We start from the raw sequence: 20,941 nt of genomic DNA, 5'->3' as shown, positions 1-20,941 counted from the left end.
ATCAGAAGGCCTCCTGGTTTTCAGAGGAGTTCTGGAAGATGAAACCAGTACAAGAGATACATAGAGTGTTGCTGGAGAAAAATGAGGAATGAATGCAACCAAGCACAGGTAAGAACTTTAATTAGGAAGTACTTTGTGGCAATGCGTGCAACAAAATATATTTATGTTTCTGCTCTTATTGCATTGGCATATAGCCAGCCAGCAAAACCCTGTTTAGGGTGATTCAGTCCCTGTTGGGTAAAGGGGGTGTGAGGACTGTTCAGGGATGTCTGCAGTGTGTGGTCAAAACAATCAAGATGGCAGCCACAATGCAATTGAAGCTCCACCTGTTTCTATGTCCAGGCCCAGGGTGTTATTTGAGCCTTGTATCCATGTTTTATTATGCATTATGAGTGAGTTTTGCTTAGGGCCTCAGTTGCACTGCATTGTATTTTATAATGTTTATTTTATTTTGCTCTATTTTATTTTATGTTGCTAACCACCCAGAGTCATTAGGTTGAGATGGATAGCCTTCTAAATTCTTTAAAGAAATTTTAAAAATCTAAACAATCAATGGTCTTACTGTTAATTACATATACATTAAGTCTAATAAATGTAGTCAGTGTGTGTGTGTGTGTGTGTGTGTTGTAGCTTACATAGTTGTGTCATTTTTGAGTATCGCTGCCACAAAGTTTCTTTGCTTGGACTCTTGCTCTGGATAATATATCAAATCTATGATAAAGCACCATTTCCATTTACCCAAGTTCCCTTATTCCTAAAACATCAAATTTGGTATGCTTCATTTCTCCTTGACTCATTCCATCTTTCAATTATATCTCTCCTTATAAGTGAGAATTTTATAATATAGGTAGTCCTTGCTTAACAATGGTAATTGGGACTGGAATTTCTGTCACTAAGTGATGCAGTCATAAAGCACGATGTCACATGACCACATTGCTTAGCGACGACAGTCCCAGCACTCCCCATTGCCATTGTTAAGCGAGGATCACAGGTTGTTAAGCAAGGACCTCACATGACTTCCAACTTCCTGCTGGGTTCCACATTGGGTTTGTTTATGGGAAGCTGGCAGGGAAGGTCACAAATCATAATCACTTGACCATGGGACGCTGCAACGGTCAGAAGTCCAGGCCAGTTGCCAAGCACCCAGATCGTGATCACATGACTATGCCATCACAAGTTCGGTCACTGAATGAGTGGTTGTTAAATGAGGACCACCTGTATTCTTTCAATATTTTCACATCTCTATATCCTCTCCTCTAAAACTGGTATTAATTTAATGATAGTTGAGGTAGTCATGGATCATACAGGCACAAAACAATCCATATTCACCCCAGCAAAGCAAATAGCACCTTCAGGTTCCAAAAACTGTCCCTCCACTACCACTACTCCATGCAAAAGCGAATTCTATAGCTTTTTTAAGATTAAGAAAAAAGATAGGCAATTCCCTTATGGAATCCTATGGTCACATCTATTAATAACTGTAATCAGATAACTCTAGAATACTGGCTAGAGGGTTGAGGCCTCCACCCTGCGCACTTTAGAAAAAATGCAAAAGGATACTTAATTAGTATGTACGCTAGTGCTACTTGGAAATCTGGACAGATGAAGCAATAATTTTAACAAGGGTAGGAGGAAAAACAAAATAAGCTAACTTTGCACATGACAAATTTAAGAGCAATGCTTCCAACACAAGGGCAAATGGAAGTTATATTTCATACTTCATATTTTCTTTAGACCTTTCCCAAAAGGCAACTAAGAATCCATCAAAATGTTGGTGAAATTAATGTCATGTGAGTGCTCAAAAACAAATAGTAGCAAGAAGATATGTGATCAAGCTCCAATTTAGCAATGAAATGGAACCACTAAAAACATTGGTCTCTGCAGCAACACTGAGAAAATACAAGGGTTGAATGAAAAGTAATGCCTCCAATGTTAAAAGTTTCCAACAGATGGCAGTGATAGAAATTCTGACATTTTTTAAAGCATCTGTTCTTTAATTTCAGTTGGCAGGAAGTTGCTGTGAGAAAAAGTTATATTGCTATTGTCTGTGAAATGGAAGTCTTCGGTGGGTATGCATCAGTGCACTTTAAGCAACATGCCATGATTGAATCCTTGATTGTTGAAGGATTCCCTACACTTGAAGATCCTTCACTTCCTGCCAATTGAAACTGAATGCAGGTTGTTTATGGTAATGAATGTGTTGACATGAGTATTGTATGTTGCTGTGCCAAAAAATGTAAAGGTGGTGAGCCAGGAAGAGTTGATTGTGTAATCAAGAATGAAGCGGATGACCTGTGACAGCAACCAATTACTTTTACATGAGAAAAGTTGATAAACCGATTAAGGACAATTAGTGGATCATTCAAAGAGAAATTGCTGTCAGATTAGGCATTTCACAGAAACATGTGGGTTGCATTATTGATGTTGTTTAATATTGGAAAGTTTGTACAAGATGGGTTCTTCGCCTGCTGATGGCAGAAATGAAAGTTTCAAAAGTTGAAATTTGCCAGAAATTATTGTCATGCTACAAGAATTAAAGTGAGGAATTTCCTCATAGCATTGTGACAGCCAGCAAAACATGGGCTCATCATTATGATCCAAAAGCCAAGTGTCTATGCATTACAAAGCTTCAATTGTGTGTGTGTGTGTGTGTGGGGGGGGGAATCAAAACCCAGGATCTGTCAGAAAAATTCACATTTACAGTTTTTTGGGGATACAGGTAGTGTTGTTCACGTGGATTTCCTTGAACCGCTGTTAACTCAGAGCACTGCATTGCAATACTCAAGACTTTGAAACAACATAAACAAAATTCAGAAACACAAGGAAATTCCCAGTACTAGTCTCATACATCATGGAGTCATCAAAAGGCATCTGTGAAGCTGTATCTCACTGTCTTACCCCATCCACCATACAGTCCAGACTCCGTACCATGTGACTTCCACCTTTTTCCACCACTGAAGGAATACCTTTTTGTGCCTCTGTTTGACTCAGATGAAGAGGTGGAAAGGGTTGTCAGGACCTGGGTGAAGCATGGAGTTCTTTCATACTGCCTTTAAGCAGCTTATCCATTCTTGGCAGAAATGTGTAGCAAATGGTGGTGATTATGTAGAGAAGTAAATACAGATAACAAAACAGCTCATTTAAAGGATTGTTTTCTTGTTTCCTTCATTAAAACATCCCTATTCAAGCTAACATTAGAAAGGTGAAGGCATTACTTTTCATTCAACCCTCACAGTAATGCAGAGGCAAGGGATAGTAAGCTGCCTAAAACTCAAAGTCAGGCTAGTTATTAATTGAAATACTGTATCAATTTCCCCTCTCCCAAGCCCCATCCCTGTTGATTTCTGGAAATCTTAAGATAACCCCTTAATAAACTTTATTTAGTTACAAAAAGTTTTCTTTTGCAATTCAACGGGAATTATTTTTTCAGTAGTAGCTAGGGTTTCCAGATGTTCAATGAAAGGATATGTGCTTCTTTTGCTGGGCGTCTGGTAACTCTGAACACAGCATCCAACTCCCAGTTGAATCAACAAATTTGTGGAAAGGTAAGATATAAAATACAAGACATTCAAAAAACTGGACAATATTTGATTTTAAGTCTATGCCTGCCAGACTTAATGTCCTCATGTCCTCTGCCCAGCAGGCATAGCCTTAAAATCAAATATTGTGTGGCTTTTTGAGTGTCTGTTGTTGTTTGGACTGTTTTTACAACAGTAGTCATTCAAACTTGTGTATTGCGACCTTGTGAATTGTCTGCTTCTTTCTTTTCTTTGTCCATCAATAGACTCAACAGCCTAGATTTAGGCTATTTATTTCCAGACTCCAGCCATCAGCTTCAATCCAGCCCCTTCAGATCTACGATCGCTCAAATCTGTAGATCACGTGATCAATCATATATTTCTATGGTGAAATTTGAAAAGCATGTCATCAATTCTATATTATCATCAGCATTTGTTTTTGAAAATAAAGATTTATTGGAAAAATACTGAGATTGAAAAACCAGTCTTTCTGATGCCGAAAAAAGTAGTTGTGTGTGCATGTAGGTCTAAGTACATTTTTTTTGCAGTTTTTCGCTGTAATTTTTGTTATGGATGCCTCCTTTTCCCTCCCATTTGTCTTCCTCTCCAATTGTCCATGTCCTCCTTTGCCTGTTCAGATATCTGGTAACCCCAGTACTGGCACAAACATCAAAAACTCCATGGTATTGTGAAAATCACCTGCCCAGGTTTAAGAAAAGGTCTTCTAACCAGGATTTTGTTTTAGGGAAATTGCAGAAGTGCAGCTCGTGGTCAAAATCAAGGGCCCATAATCCAAACTTTATGAATCTATTTGAAAGCTGAACCTGGTTAATATGGCCTTAAGTTGTATTATCAGAAAGAAACAATCATGGCTTGGCCCTACTACAGATTTTTCAGTTGTTTTACAACTTTATGGAATTAAGCTCATTTGTCAGCAGTGTCTTTTTAAAAAAGATGTGATTGCTTTAATATAAAAAAGAGGGAAAGAAAAAAAAATAAAAACCTGAAAGCAGACAACAAAAGGAAAAGGAAACAATAAGAACATAAAATTATGTACAGAGAAAATAATGTGGCCCAATTTTTAAATATATCAGTAAACATTGACGGCATGGAATAATATTGATGGTCTTTTAATTTCATCAATAGAGAGCTAGTTTATAGGAAACAAACATATACCAGCAATCCAAGATTGTAAAGCTGGGGTCACATTGTCTTTCCAGCATTAAAGAGTAATATATTTTTTTGCACAACATGCTTGATATATCTTCGTATGGGGTAAATTTAATTTGCTACATAATTCATAAGTACATTAATATCTTTAAAACATACTGATCTTTTAACACCAACTTATGGATAAGTTAAAATTAATATGGATAGTAATGAGACAAGCCCATGTAAGCTCACAGCAGCCTCTTTTTTTAACAATAGCTAGTCCTGAATTTAAGAAGCTGTTTCCTCAGGGGAATATCCCAGTAGGTTCCCATCAGCTTCTATCCTTTTTAAAAAATTTATTTAAAAGATTTATAGGACTACCCCTCTTGTATAATATAATGCTGGGTGGCTAACAACAGCAACATACAACAAAACCCAGCAACATTAAAGACATCATGTACACTCAACCAAGGTGCCATAACATTCCCATCCCAAATACACATGTTGCATTCAACTCCTGTCCTGGCCCAGCGCCTGGTGGAATTTATTGTGACCAGGCTTGTTGCCAACTGCCCAATTAGCAAGAGGCATCCGAGAGGAGATTTTCCTCCCACCCCTTCTACAAATCTAATAAGGAAATAGAAACCTCTAGCTATGAGCAGACAAAAAGAGGTCCACTTTACTGTTTGATTCCCAGTCCATGACTACAGAGGCATAAGCAGTAGTATACTGATATACAGGTGCAATGCTGACATTAAACAACACTAAGCTACTGAACTCAGTGGCAGTGGATCCTTCTGTTCTGGGTTTTGCTCATTAATGGCAGTCAAGACTACAGTTGAACTTGGTGATGAATTCTAGTCTTCTGAGAGGTTTGCTCAGAGATCATGTAGCTCCTTTCCCCAGCAAGAGCCAGAAGAGTCTTCTTGAAGAGACAACACATTTCAAAAGCACAGTGCATGTTCTCACAAACCATCTCTCCTCATCCCTTTGATAAAAAAGCTGACAGCCACAATTGCCTTTACAAGAGTCTCATATAGCCTTTTCCCCTTCCTTTTCCTGCCATCTTGGCTGCTTCCTTCTTAGAGTTTTCTCCTCTTTCTCTTGGCACAGCCTTTCTCCAGCTGGCACACTTGATGGTGAAACTTGTCAGCCTGTTATCCCCGTTGACGAAGTGTGTCAACCAATCCCAATTTCTCTCAGCCCTCCAAACTGCTCCTTCCTCTTGTAGCTGAAGGAAGCATGCCAGGCAGGACACAGGATCAGGAACTTCACATCTTTTCCTCCTTTTACCTCTTACAAATAATTATTTTGTCTCTTATCTCCCATTATCTCCTTAAGTCTCTTACAGCTAATTTCTCTGTCTTTCTTACTTGAAAGTTTTACTCTTATTCCCTTTAGCTTAGGCTGCCTCTTAACTCCAGGTCCTTTTCCTTTCCTTTCTCTTCTTCCTCTGAGCTTCTGCTTCTCTCCTCTGTGCATCTGGGTCAAGCCTGTCTCAGTCCAGTGGAGACTCTGTGCCAGGTGCTTTACATCCATAGTTTTTATACCTTTCCCATACTTTTCATTCTATTTCTCTCCTCTAGTCTTTGTGAAAACCTCCCTCTCCCTTCTGGGGTTTCTTCACTTCTGATTTCCTTGCAGGCTCCACCCTGTTTGCTAAGCATCCCTTTATTTCTTCCCCATAAGCCTGCATTTCCCATACCTGCATTTATCTTAGCAGTCAGAGGATCCTGCTTCCTGTGCTTCTGACTCTTCTTCAGATTCTTAGCACCCAAATTAATGTCCTTGCTTCTCATGGAACCCCCCATGTAAACCCCAACTTACACCAAATTATCCATTTCCCAACTCTATACAGCTTTCTGGGTTACTCTGTCCCCCAGCTGAAACCAATCAGCTTCTCTCAAATTCTCTTCTTGGCTCTTCAAACCATGATTCACCCCAGTTGAAGCTATTGGGTAATTTCCTCACAGGAGAAAATTCTGGCTTCTCTGACTCCAGATTGCCTGAGCTACTATATAAATTGAATGTATGAATGAATGAAGTGATGGTCCAGAATTATTTACCCTTTGCCCTTTCTGCTTTATCTCTTGTTCACAAGTAGTTTTTTCTGCCAGCAAAGGGGGGGGGGGATCATCCCAGCCTGCTGGTTCCAAAGACCCCCTCCTTTCTTATTTCCCTTTTCTGCCTTCCACACCTAAAGTTGTGGTCTTATATGTGTTTCTGAGCCAGCTTTCTCCTTCTACCGTAAAGCTAGTTTCTTTTCCTTCCTTCAACTCCCCTCCTACTACATGACCTTTAAAGGGGTAGTTTAATGATAACCTGGAGCCTGCAAGTCTAGGAAGAGCCTCCTATCTCTTCCCAAAATCTGTGCCTCTATTTACCTACTATCTCTGGGGATCCCATTTCCTGCATTCTGCAGATTTTAGCTTAACATTACAACCTTTCCTGCCTTCCAGCAACTTCCTGTAACCACTAGGTTGCACCATCTCATATACGTCTCCTCTCACCATTATTATTACACTTCTAGCATACCTAAATGGACAGCCAATCATTTCTAAACATTCCAGGCTACTCTCATAAATTGCTGGATTCCATTCTTTTAAATCTGCCTACTCTCAGATGGGTATCCCTCTATCCTTCATACTATTTCCTGTCCTCCTGTTAAAAAAAGGAAAAGAAAAGGATATATATCTATACAATTGATAATATCAAAGTTCTGATTCCTGTGATTGATTGATTGATTGATTGATTATGTGCCATCAAGTTGTTTTCGATTCCTAGCAACCACACAGATAGATTTCTGTGATGGTTGCTCTTAAATCTCACAGAGATGCACCTATCTGCAGTGTTCATAGGTTATAACAGACAGTAAAGATGGGACAGGGTCATTGTCTCAAGAAGGCAAAGAAGAGCTTTTTAAAAGATGCAACAACATCCTGTCTTACATCTCTATCGGCAATCTTCATTGAAGAACTGATGACCAGTTGGAACAACAATTACATTCCAAGCCTGCATCCTAAGGATTATATTGTTAAGTTGCTAGTGATCCCAGTAGCTGAGAACCAAAGATATATAAAACTAGAGACTCACTCTAGTCTGGAGCAACTCTTGTTGAGTGTATGGAGATGTCTATTTAGTTTTCATGGGAACAATGTATAAGTAGATTGCCACTGCATTTTGAGAAGTTTCTCTGATTTCCCAGTCCCAGTTTTTTGATGTCTTCCCATCCAGGTACTAACCAGATCCAAATTTATTTAGCTTTTTTTGAGATGACCCAAGTTTGGTTAGGTGCTGCCACCTGCTGTGATAATCAAATGTATGCTTAGTATCAATTACCTATAGATGTTTCTCTTGCTAAGAAACTGTTACACATTGTTTTGTATGCATGCTTATTTGTGTTTCTTATTTTGTGTTTGTACAAAACTAATGGACCTATTGGTTTAATACCTGTTTGTTTCACTAAAGTTCTTTAGACTTAATTTGTTAGGATTGCAGTTTATTTATTCCATTCACCTTTTCTGCTTACAAAGTAAATTGGGATATTTGTTATGCAAAAAAAAACCCACCCCAAACCTAACCCAACAACACTGGAAGTAGGGAAAGGTTTGGGGAAGAAGTGATAGGGAGCATCCGTTCAATTCTTTATTATAAATCATACCTTTCAATGACTTGAGCTATAAAATGGATTATCACACATACATATTGGCTATATTTGTATGACACATTGAAACAGTTGAGGTAAGGATTCAGTGTGTCATGCAGACCCAGTGACCTGGTCATTTCTGAGCCAGGATCTTACCCAAACAAATGCCAGAATTTCCAAGGATAATTGTAAGTTAATTTTCCTTAGCAAGGAATCTTTGTATCATCTAAACTCAGAAAACAGAGTTAATTTCAGATGTAACCCTTCTTTCTATATGCCAGCACAGAGATGGATGTTATCAGTCCAACCATACTGTGAGATTTCTGTGTTATATTAAAAAAAAAAGGGAGGGGAGCTATAAGTGACTAAAAGAGCTAGGATGCCATTGAATATGATTGTTTCCATTTATTCCTGTACGATTCTTTGCCTATGCACTACTGAATGAAGGGACAACAGTCATCCAGAAATAGCAGCAAAACTATGGAAAGAATAATGAAAAGACAGACTAATATGTGGTCAAGGTTTAAAAAGGGAGCTTTTAATGCTTTTGTCTTCTCTTTTTAAATCATGTTGGTCTTTACATTTGGGATATTAAAAGGTATAAAATAAAAGAGAGCAGTCTGATGTAAACGAATAAATCCAGAATCTATATTGGATCAAACAAATACCAAGAAATGTACAACTAGGGATAGTATATCTGGGCTGCAAAAGTCTGGACCATCACTATTTTTTCTCTGTCTCTTTCATGCCATCTTGAGTTTCTCTGCATTTTTTCAGCCTAATGCAGCAGAATACATTCCAAAACAAAGAAGCATTACGTTTCTCAAATATGGTAAGATGTAGAAATTCAAGTCGAAATTTGATCATTAATTCTATACTTATATAGCTATTCCAGTAGTTGCCTTTCCTAGGGATGGGACAGGAGTGCATTCACTTAAATTCAGCATTAGATAACTCCCAGACATAAAACAAGATGAAAAGTCCATCTGATCTGACCAAAATATTGTCCTTTGGCAAATCCTAGAGGAAGAGAATGGTCTGAGTCTCTTGAAAATTATTCTGGATATAGTTTTTCAGTCCTTACTTGGCACACATACTCAAGCCCTGTCTGTAAAACAGGGATTGGCACCCTGTTGCCTTAGGGTAGTTTCTCAACCTCAACCTCATGCTGGCTGGGGAATTCTGGGAGTTGAAATCCTCATCTTAATGTTACTAAAGTTAAGAAATTCTGCCTTGGAGTCTCCATGTGGCCCCAACTTTTTTTGTTTGTGTGCGTCCCCAGAGTACTCCCTGATAATGTGCAGTTGCCAAAAATCAGCTGCAGTTTCCCACTATTCCCAGATCCTTTCTCACTGGTCATGCTAGTAAAGAATGCTGGGATTTGTAGTCCAACAGAAGGCACCAAATATGCATACTCAAGCAAAGAATTATTCAGGCACTTTGTTTAAAAGTCAGTGCCCTCCTATCATTCCACAGAGTTACAGAGAACAAGCTTTTCACCCGATTGTTGAACACCTGCTGTTAAATTTCAGCAAAAAGGTATAACTGCTTGGTATAAAAGGGCCTTCCATTCCTCTAATGAATTTCCCTCAATGTATTTGTGTGTTAGCACAGGGAGGTTTGGATATCTTGCCAAAGAAAATGATGACTTGCCAAGGGAAGGAGAAGTTAAAATGAAAAAACAAACCTTTCTGGCATGCAAAATCCAGGCATCATTGCTAACTGCTATTTCAGGAGGATTCCGAGCCAGAGGAGGAAAGAGACTTCTTGGCTGAAAAACAGACTCTGTTCCTCTCCTCATGCCCCCCACCCCTGGTGCTTTCCTATTTCCCCCTTGGGAGGTGCGTGTGTGTGAGGGAAGATTAATCCACTGTCGGTGCAGATTAATGTTGACATGAGGGCCTGAACCGTGACAAGATAGATGGCAGGGTTACGCAGCAATGCCGTGAGAACCCGGCCCCCTTGAGTGACTGCGGCTCTCCTTGCGTGACTGCCTGCCCTCTCCCTTCCAGCTGCTTTCACCTTGGGACAGGCTGCCCTTAACTCTTTGCTGGCCATTTGCAAGGCAGTGGAAGAGCCAGAGACCCAAGCAGAGGCCCATCCCTCCCCTGAAAAAGGCGGGGGCCAGGGGCATGGCTGTGCCACTGCTGGCGGCTTATGACTTCCTTCGTTTGGTGTCAGCTGACCGTGTCATCCAGAACCAAAGTTACCCCCAACTCTCAAGACGAAGAAGCTGAGCTGCATAAAATCATATGGTCTGAGAGCAATTTAAGGGTATATGCATGTTTATGTTTACACATTCATTATTAGATCCACACACATGCACACACACAGACCCAGTATATAAATATATAGAAAATGTGAGAGGTGCCAGCAGTGGGAGGGGTTAGTCCAACAGCCAGTCAGCTATGATGTTCATTACACAACCCTGCATCTCTCAGTTTAAGGCTGCTTCATAACTGTTCTGCAAAAGAGAGTTTACCAACATAGCAAAGACATAGTAATAATGACATGCATAGCCCTTCTAAGCTTGTGTGGAAGTTTGTTATGCTTTTGTATGCATAGAACATGTTAATGAAGTCACCATCAATTGACCTGGACTTGAAACCTTTCTTTTATGCAGGGAAATACACCATTATATCATAATGTTATGTTTGATCACTATAGTACAGTATTTCTATAAGGGAACAGAAATTGCTCCATGCCTACAAAACTTTCCTCCCTTAGATTTCCACAACTGAAACCCAAATACAAATATCTTTGCAGTTTTAGGCTTCAGACTAGCCCATGAAAGTAGAACCAATGAGGCCAGATCATTGAACTCATTAAATTAAAAATAAACAAACAAACAAACAACAGCTTTGGCATGGAAGGGCTACAAAACTAATGATGAAGCTATAACTATCCTGATGGCTCTGAGGACAAGAGACACAATCCATAGGAAAGTTCTATTAAATACGAATGGGAATTTTGTAGAAGCAACAGAACTATTACAGAGCTTTTGTTACTTCAGTGACCACCAGATAGAAGCTGGGGATTGTGCCCAAGCTATGTAATGCTTCTCTTGTATATTGTTACCTGATGCTCAGATGTAGTCTCTCTCTCTCTCTCTCTCATTTGTCTCTATAAAAATTCTTCAAAACATGGTACATCAGAACTTTGTACAGAGAACAGTAAGGGAAGATAAGAACATAAAGCAACAGGTTGCATTTTTCAGATTGTCCAATAGAAAATGCCACACCTCTGTTACAAATGTTGCATGTTGAGCTGTATATGTGTGTGTGTGTGTATCCATAACTTTAGTGATATATAAGCATATCTTAGAGCTCTCTCTCAAATTATTGGCAAAACTAGATCACTGACATGGAGTACCAATCTCTCTATTTTTATACAAATTAAGTTCACATATGGAAAAGCTTAGCATATGCTTCTGAAAATCACTTCTGTGACCACACACAGTGATGAATTCAGCCAATTCTCTTCCCACAAACTTGTTACAAGATGTGGCTTTTCATTCCAGAAATGAGGGAACAGATTTCTCAATAACACAAGACTACCCATTTGTTCCTCCAACTGACCTGGCTCAGTTCCTCTGGCACAGTGGTTTCCTCACATCTCACATATGTTAGGGAGCAGTTACATTTCTGTACAACACGCTAATTGTACAGTCCACTGTGTTGCCAGTTCTCCTGAATATGTACAGCAGATGTGTTTGACCTCCACAAAGCAGCAGTGGGATGTTCGTGACTAGTAACTAAACCAGTGTACTGAAGCTGCTTGGGTCAGTTTAGGCAGCAGAATACAGTCTCCCATCCATCTCTCAATCTACCGTATTCTTTGGAGAAAAAAAAGCAGAAACTCATGTTCAGTGCAGGGAGGTTTTGTTAGTCAGACCTCTTCAGAACCCCTGCAGTCCTTAAGCATTGGTTAACATTTATTTTGGATTACAGGTAGTCCTTGACTTCCGACCATGACTGGGACTGGAATTTCTGTTGCTAAGTGATGTGTTCGTAAAGCGAGATGTCACGTGACCATGTTGCTCAGGGATGGCAATCCTGGCAATCCTCATTGCCATCGTTAAGTGAATTCCACCAGTTGTTAGCCGAGGACCCACCCAAATCCAAGCCATTCCGGGCTTGGCCCCTCCCAGCCTTAAGCCTCAGTAAACTAAGGGACTGCCTGCAACTCCCCCCACCTACCTATCTCCCCCCCATCTTTGCCCTTTTGGGCACCTTGCACACTGCTTTGTGGGGCAACAAGCAGTCCCAGAACCACGCAGCTCTGGGGCTGCTTGCCACACTGGTTCAGGGGCTTCTTGGCCTTCCTTCCCCCTTTGCTTGCTTGTATGCACCAGTGCCCCCCTTCCCTCTGTTTGCTTGCACACATGCACTGTGCCATCCTTCCCACTTTGCTCACTCGATGACTTTCCAGGGGTGCTTCCAGTGCTAAAGCACTCCAGAGGCACTTCTGGGCACTGAAGGACTCTCCAGGGGCAGTTCTGACACATGTTCTGCAGCTCATGTTGGAAACTGCTGGCTGTTTGTGAGAATTTCTCCTTCCTCCTGCAAAGCCCCAGAGCTGCAGTGCAATGTGAAGGAGGCGTGGTGCGTGCGAGTAAAAGGGAAGAGGATGCAGTGCGTGTGAGTGAGTGAAGGAGGAAGGAGGGTGCTGGTATGTACAAGCGAAGGAGGGAAGAGGCATGGTATGTGTGAGTGAGCAAAGGAGGGAAGGAGGGTACTGCTGCATGTGGGTGAGAGAAAAGAGGGAGGGGGCTGGTGTGTGTGCATGAGCAAAGGGGGAAGGAGGGGGCTGATACATGTGAGCAAGTGAAGGGAAGGAGGGTGTGGTGTGTGCAAGCAAGCAAAGAAAGGCCAGGGTTGCTGGAGGAGACTTACGTGAGCGACTAGCGACCTCCCCTTCTGGCTTCCCCATTGAATTTGCTTGTGGAAAGCCGGCCGGAAGCTTGCAAATGGTGATCACATGATTGCAGGGTGTTTGGCATCCGGTCGTAGGTGCAAATGGGTTGCCAAGCACCCAGATTGCGATCACGTGACCATGGGTGCAACAGCCATAACTTTGAGGGCTAGTCGTAAGTCCATTTTTTTCAGTGCTGTTGTAATTTCAAACAGTCGCTGAATGAATAACTTGAGGACTACCTATATAGCCTATAGCATATTCACTAACTTTTGACATTCAATAGTCAACGTTCAGATTAATTACGTCTAAATTTCAATTTAGGATACGTTCTGAGCACTGAGTTGATATATAAACAAGCACTTTCAGTACATGTTTAATGTTTGCTCAATAGATAACCAAGTCAACAAGAGACTTCTGCATTAAAAGATTATCTGTTGACCTTGTGCACCTCTATTGTATATGTGTAGAGGAGCAGAGAGAAGGCTTTGGATAAAATAATGCAGTATTGTAGTGTCTGTTTCCTGATGTGGCTGACAATATGTGCATTGGCATTAAACTAGAAGCCCTGCAAAAAGATGCTAATGGTTCTGGACCTCAACACTATATTAGACCCATGACTGCTTCCATTTGCAGTGCAGACATATGGCTGTACAATGCCTGATCAGTGATTAACAAAGGCGAATAGCACTTGTGTAGTGGGGATTAGACATTCTTGAAAACACAGTTGATTCCTGAAAAAAAAAAAGTAAATAAAAATGGCTCACTGAAATACACTACGGTTAGCTAAAAAATGAGTGTACTTTCAAAGGCCATATTTAGAGATCAATCATGCTATGGTTTGCTTATTCTGCCCAGATTCTTTCTGCTCCATTGTACAAGTGGATGGTCACAACTGAAAGGACAGCACAATGAGGATAAGTTGTCTTTGTATTCATTCAAGAACATTATTCTACAGTATCATACTTCCAAACTGTTTCACTCTAACATTTTTCTTGAATTCAGGCCTACAGATTAACAGGTACCCCAGAAGACTCCTAAGATACTTGTCAATTAACATGTACCATTTTAGAAGATTCTCACTCAATTTCTTAGCTTCTATACTGTAGTCTTGGTGGCTTGCAAACATTTTAAATTACCACTTCCAGAGTCTGTAGACATTTAACCTTACTGGCTGGGGTTAACGGGAGTTATAGTCCAAAATAGACCACATCTGTGCCATGTCTATTTTTGTTGCTGTCAGTATAAAACTGGCACAAGAATTCTGCAACTAGGAAAAAGAAATGGTTCTGCTGCTACATAACATGGAATTTGCTTACCAGATTTTTATTTTGAGAAATAAAAACACTCTTCCCATTTCACCAGTAATGTTTACCTGAAAATATTTGGTTCCATGATTATTGTAGATTAACATATTGCTAGTATATGGCTGCATATAATAAACAAACTGAAGACTACAGACAGGTTTTTATATTTTGCACAAATGTTTAGTTAGAAATATCAGGCAGTTGTTCATTGACCAGTTATCACGCTGTTAACTTACAAATACCAACAAAATAAAACAAAAATGTCTACTGTTTAGTGTTGCAGTTAGATATAGTCAAATACAAGATTGAAGGGACGTAAGAGATGATGTTATAATAGGCATGGGCTTGCTTCATCATTACTTTGCATATACCAACATCAATACAGCAGATCCAGAGCAGCATTAGGGCTCACTAGATCCAGGGGGACACACAAGCTGGGAGTCTTTCTGAACTCAGTGTTTGATGAACAGGTGATGAGCTTGATGGACAGATGGCAGCTGTAGCCAAGGCCTTTGCAGTTTCATCTGGTGCACCAGTTCTGTATTGGGAGGCCATTCGTTCATTCATACCCTAGTCACTTCACAGCTCAACTATTGCAATGTGCTCTACATGGGGCTGCCCTTGAAGATCACTCAGAAGCTTCAGCTGATCCAGAATGCAGTGGCATGGGCAATGATGTGACACCTCTGCTCTGTGAGCTACACTGGCTTGCCTGTCTGCTTCCAGGTGCGGTTCAAGGTGCTGGTTATGACCTATAAAGCCCTACATGGTATAGGGTACATTTATTTGAAGGACCATTTATCTCCTGTGGTGTCTGCCCAGCCAATATCAATCAAGAGTCAGTGCATTTCAGGCCCCTTGAATTGTCATCTTTCAGGATCCAGGAGATGCACCTTCTCTGTCACAGTGCCTGCGTTCTAGAATGAAGTTCCTCCTGCAATCTGGGCAGTTCCTACCCTGATAATGTTCCAGAGGCCTTGAAGACCTGGTTGTTCTCCCAGACCTTGGGGTAAGATAGCTAGAATCCCTTGTGAAACCTCTTGTGACTTCTGTTGATAGCCAGATTCCCCATCTTACTTATTTATTTATTTATTTATTTATTTATTTATTTTGCTGGTCATGTTTTTGAATTGTGGTATTTTATTTATTTTTTGTTTCAGGTAATACCTAAATTGAATAAATTAAATTATCCCCTGAGCTGCTCTAGTTTTTCTGGGCGGTCTCTACTTTTCTTCTGTAGCTTATTCTTTATCACTTGTAAGGAGCTATTAAATTTGTGGGAATGACTGTAAGTAAAAAATTCAAATGGAAGTTACATTACTTGCATAACAGATACAAAATCTTGATTCTTCTGGGTGAGCCTTTTTACATTAGTCTTTCACCATTTTTATTTGTCTCAAAGTATAATTAAGAATCAGTGCACAAATGGCAGCAATCTTCAAAGTAACGATCATAGTATGATTAACTTTAATTAAATCAAATTTTCATGAAATATTTACAAGTGGAAGACAGACATACGACGCATCTTTAAAATGTTTATAGCCTTTGCTTATAACAGCGCAATACCTAGCTTTTCTTGGCTGATGCAACATTTCAATTTACAGCTGTGCAAATATATATATAGAAAAATACAGTTTCAGCTTCTAGTTTGTCCTTGAAAAAGAAAAGATATGTTTAACGACATTTTCTGCTAGCCATTTAACAGATGCTGCTTTAATTTTATTATATAGCTCCTTTACTGAACAGATTTCTTCCATTTTATTTTGGCTTCAATCATAAAAATCAAGAACTCTTTAATGTTTCACACTTGATACATCCATAAACTTTGAGAAACAACATTTGCAGAATTTACTGTCACTATCCTACTGCACTAAACAACAAAAAGATCTTAGTGAGTTATCAGGTTTGTTTTAAAAAGTCAAGGAGTCTTCTGTAGCTTAACCACAATAACAGGAGTTAGAGTGTGCTTAATTTATGATTGTTTCTTCTGGTAGTCACACAAGCTGTAGCAGAAGTCTCATGAAGAACAGGATCATATGGAAAGAAGCGCCTCTTTGGAGCAATCTTGCACCATAAATTAAAGAGATAGAGTTCTTCAATCTTTAGCGTCTCCTATTCCATCAGCATTAATAGCAAACATTGCTTCTGCTTCAGGGAGGCAAGGTGAATCATATATCTTGCATATCCTAGTTTCACCCCGACCTTTTCTCAAGTAAAGCCTAACCAGACAAATTAATATTTATTAAAATAAAAACTAATGAACAATTAAATAAAATCAGATATTTATTCAACTTATATTGTACCCTTTTATCCAGAAGATATTCTAGGCAACATTCAATCAATTATTTATATGTTAAGGTTTCCCCCATCTATTATATACTATTGGAAACTCAAACAAAATGGTTGGGTAGAATAAGTAGGTGAGTTAGAGGAAAAGGCTAATGTGACAAACGGGAAAAATTCCTACTTATCTTTGTTAACAGATAGACACACAGTTACATAACCAAATCCAGTGCTGAACAGTAAGATCTCGTATTTTTTTGCTGCTTTGTCATCTTAGTCCTCACCACAGAAGTGCTCCACTTAAGAGCTGTCCCAGGGCCATCAGTCAAATAATGCTGGTTCCCTACAGACAGTTGTGCACGTTGATGTGCTGAGAACATCAACAGCAGAGGACATTATTATCCAAACACTCAAGTGCTGAGCATTCCTGATAATGAATATCTGAAAGCATAGCTTTCAGCAATTTAATAAGCAGCCATCTATTAAGAGTCAGAATAATGTCCAGGTAAGGACTTGTTGCAACTTGCAAATATGCATATTCATATTAAATATACACATTTTTGCTTTCAGTTACTAACTACTTTACAATGTATCATTATGGCACATTTGTAGGGCAGTTTTCTCCATCATGCTGGTAGCAGAAGACTCAAACTTAGCTTTACACATCTAGGGGGCATAAGTTGGAAGTCTTTTATAGAATATAATCAAATCCAAAGAATCACAGTGATTATTCCTCCTGTTCCTGATCAGTTAAACTTTGATTCTATTCCTGTTACCATTCACAGGATCTGTTCCCTAATGAAGGTTTCCATGAATGGGAAAAGGATGGAGAAGATTTTCATGAATTCCCTTTGTCTTGCAAACCTCCCAATATTTCCCAATCCCATGACTTATGCTGAGGGTTGGAGCAGGTTGGACTAAAAGGCTTTCCGTGGAAGAAAAACAACATTTGATATAACCTTAAACCATAACTTCTTTTAAAACATGCTGATTAAAGAGACTGTGGATATCAGCTTCTCTCAGCGTTAATCAATCATGTGGGAATCTGCCACAAAAGGTTGCAGTGAACGTCAGCCCTTAAAAGCAAAGTTGCTATTCAGGACTCCATCCAGCCTGGAAAGGAAACCTTATTTGGAGTTCATGAAGGGATTTCTTTCAAACAGTAGGAAATCCCAGGTGCAGAGGTGGGGTGGGGTGAATGTTCATTTCACCTTGCTTTGTGATAAAGAACTCAGGTTCAGGATAACATGTTAGAATGCTTTATTGTATCCTGAAAAAAGGGGGAAAATGTTTTCAATGTCTTCCCTATCCATAATGTGAAGGTGAGTATTTGCTCTCTTGGAGTGTATTCTTCCTCCACTGAATTCCAGTATCCACTACACAGTCTTTTAAAAAGCCTGAACAGATTAATTCCCTTCTCTTATTTTATTTATATTTCAACTTCAACATTTTATTGTTGAATTCATTCTCAATCATTTTAGGTGCTGAAAGGCAGTAAGCATGTTCTTGTCAGGACATTTTTTAAAAAATCCTCTCACATTAAAAATATTTTTCTATTTAGTTAATTACTGTATTCTCCAAAGCTTGCAGATAACACACTTCCCATTCACTTCCAAATATTTAACCCAACATTTTGAAGACATAACACACACAATCCCTTATAATTATTATACAGTATTCATAATCATGATTACTTTTAATTAGATCTTCAACAATTCCACCATGTAAACAGACTGTAACCCTTTCTGTCCTATTGAAACTTTGAGTACTGTTCACATCTTTATAACTTGTGAGGCTGCAGTCTCTGGAACATGGTCTGAAATCTATGGAGTCTGTAGACAGAGTAGACCTGAGGCCACCTCCTGGTGGAAATGTGTTACAGGAAGCACACGAATCCCAGTGTTCCAGGTTTTGTGCTGCTTCTATAGCATCTGCTGTTTGTCACAATTCAAACCACCATTTTTTACTACAGAACAAAGTGTACCTCTCCATATTTTTGTCTCTTAACTGTCACCAGCTCTGTCCAGCTGATGTCACAAACACAACCACCTGATTCAACTCTTGAAGTTGTTTTTTTATAAGGTACGCCTGATACACATCTGGAATTTTTTGAAGCAATGGGGCTATATAAAATAAGCAGACTTTAAAGGAAAGATTTAGCAGCTCCAGGAGTATATTTTATATTCTGCTTTTTATCTATTTAAAGTATTTTTATCCTGTTTTTCTTTGTAAAAAGCACTCAGAGATGTTAGCTATCTTGAGTTAGGATAGAGGCTACAAATTACCTATTTCTATTTAACAAAATCTGGCTTCAGTTTCTGCTATCCAGAGTTCACACAGAAGCTTCACCCTAATTTTCACACAATTTCTAGTTAAATGAAAGCATGAAAACTGTGTTAATTAAAACTAGCAATCTGACATCCTACCTGGTTGTTGAAGCGTGTGCAATAATATTCCCTCCAATAGGTTTCTTAGGATCCGCAGCAAACATTGCAGCTCCATCTACTTGTGCTACCACCTGGTTTGTGATCACAACTGCCACACCAAACTGTTGTGAAAGAAACATACAATCAGTTTCAGCTTCTTCACTATAAATGGAAAAATCCCCAGGTGGCTTGGCATTGCTACACATTGCTACAAAGGTCTTCATAGCTAGTCATGCAGAACATTGCAAATGGAACAATTGTTTACCTCATCTGCAAGTCGAAGCAACATGCGCAGGAATCTGGCTAAATGCATCTGCCTGGCCGATAGTTCACCTCGCCCAGAGTAGTCTGTCCGGTAAAGAGCGGTGGCACTGTCCACTATCAGCAAAGCATATCTAAAAGAAAAGAGCAGATGAACGCTACCATGTACTGAATTTAATTCTTGCCCTCAAAACAGGCTTTTGTGTATTGTCTGGCCAATTCTTGGCATACTTCAACTGAATGCATAAGTGTCAGAGAAGGAATACATCCTACTGCTCCTCCTGAGCAAGATAGAGTCATGTTATCAGTATTCATAGCCTCACCAGGATGAAAACCAATCCACGTGACAGTTGGAGCACTGAGAACAATCTTGATTTCCTTCTTTGTGTCCATCCAGTTTCACATTAACTAAATTGTTCCGTAAAGCAGGCATGCCTAATAATGACAAGCAGCCCCTGTACAGCTGTCCATCGTCTCTTGCCAGGATTATGTGTGTGTGCCTTTGAGGCACTTTTTTGACTCCTGGAGACTGCCTGGACTAGTCCCTGCAGTTTTCTTGGCAAGGCTTTTCAGAAGTGGTTTGCCACTGCCTTCTTCCTTGGGCTGAGAGAGAGTGACTGGCCCAAGGTCACCCAGATGGCTTTGGGTCTAAGGCGGGACTGGAACTCACGGTCTCCCAGTTTCTAGCCTGCGGCCTTAACCACTACACCAAACCGGCTCTGTCAGGATAATACTATTCGAAGTTATTAAAGAGAAAGCAAATTGTTGTAATTAGTTAAAGATATGCTCACATATGTTATAATTAATATCAGGAAATGGTATATATGCAGGAAAACATGTATTGTTTTTCGTTGAAATATGAGGTAGAGGGACAAAAAAATAAAAAAGAGGGCACCTACATACAATTCAACATACATGGTGATGAAGAGCTGCATGCAACTTGCTAACAAAGCTTCTACTGAACTGTAATACATATTGCCTTGTCTTTAGCTAAAAAACACTCCTAGAAGCAGGCAAACCTGTAGCAATCACAGCTTGCTTATTTTGAAAGGCAATTTTATCATCAGAGCTTCTATATGAAACAACCAAAGAGGGTTTTTATGCCATTATCTTTCCATTGTTAGAGAATTTGTATAAAATGATGTGTAAACAAAATTGTGCATCTTTTAAATATAAATATTTTAATTTGTTAAAGAAGAAAACTCTGGCTTCTTGACCTCTTTTTTTTACCTCGATTCAGTCATCATAGCAGATGCTTGATAAAGGAGCTGGGTTTGATGGTCTGTGTTGAATCCTCGAGCGTAAGCCACATTATCAAGTACATCACTGCCAGATAAACCATATCTAGGGAAATAAGGCAGAGGAAAGATAATCTCAGTTTTGAACAAAAGTTTAGCAATCCCTTTAGGACAGATGCAAATTTATTAATTTTAC

At 39.5% G+C, this 20,941-nt stretch overlaps 1 protein-coding gene across 3 annotated transcripts in view; it reads right to left on the bottom strand.

The window, feature by feature from the left end:
• Positions 1 to 20,941, bottom strand: part of RAD51 (RAD51 recombinase) — a 47,825-nt gene that overhangs the window by 22,415 nt on the left and 4,469 nt on the right. Inside the window, exons 7-10 of one of the 3 annotated variants that reach the window (XM_007430074.4) lie at positions 20,738 to 20,851; positions 19,512 to 19,641; positions 19,247 to 19,368; positions 13,545 to 16,756 (exon numbers count right to left, since the gene is read on the bottom strand). In XM_007430074.4, coding sequence (XP_007430136.1) covers positions 16,633 to 16,756; positions 19,247 to 19,368; positions 19,512 to 19,641; positions 20,738 to 20,851 — 490 coding nt within the window. In that variant the 3' untranslated portion in view covers positions 13,545 to 16,632. Of the gene's footprint in view, positions 1 to 13,544; positions 16,757 to 19,246; positions 19,369 to 19,511; positions 19,642 to 20,737; positions 20,852 to 20,941 lie in introns of those variants that run through there. The other 2 variants (XM_025167853.2, XM_088145465.1) reach the window with 2 other exon arrangements.

The sequence above is a fragment of the Python bivittatus genome, unplaced genomic scaffold, assembly GCF_059951505.1.
Source record: "Python bivittatus isolate LINGU-HERP-01145 unplaced genomic scaffold, Pbiv_v1 ctg000480_np1212, whole genome shotgun sequence".
NCBI lineage: Eukaryota > Metazoa > Chordata > Lepidosauria > Squamata > Pythonidae > Python > Python bivittatus.
This window is presented reverse-complemented; position numbering and strand designations above follow the sequence as displayed.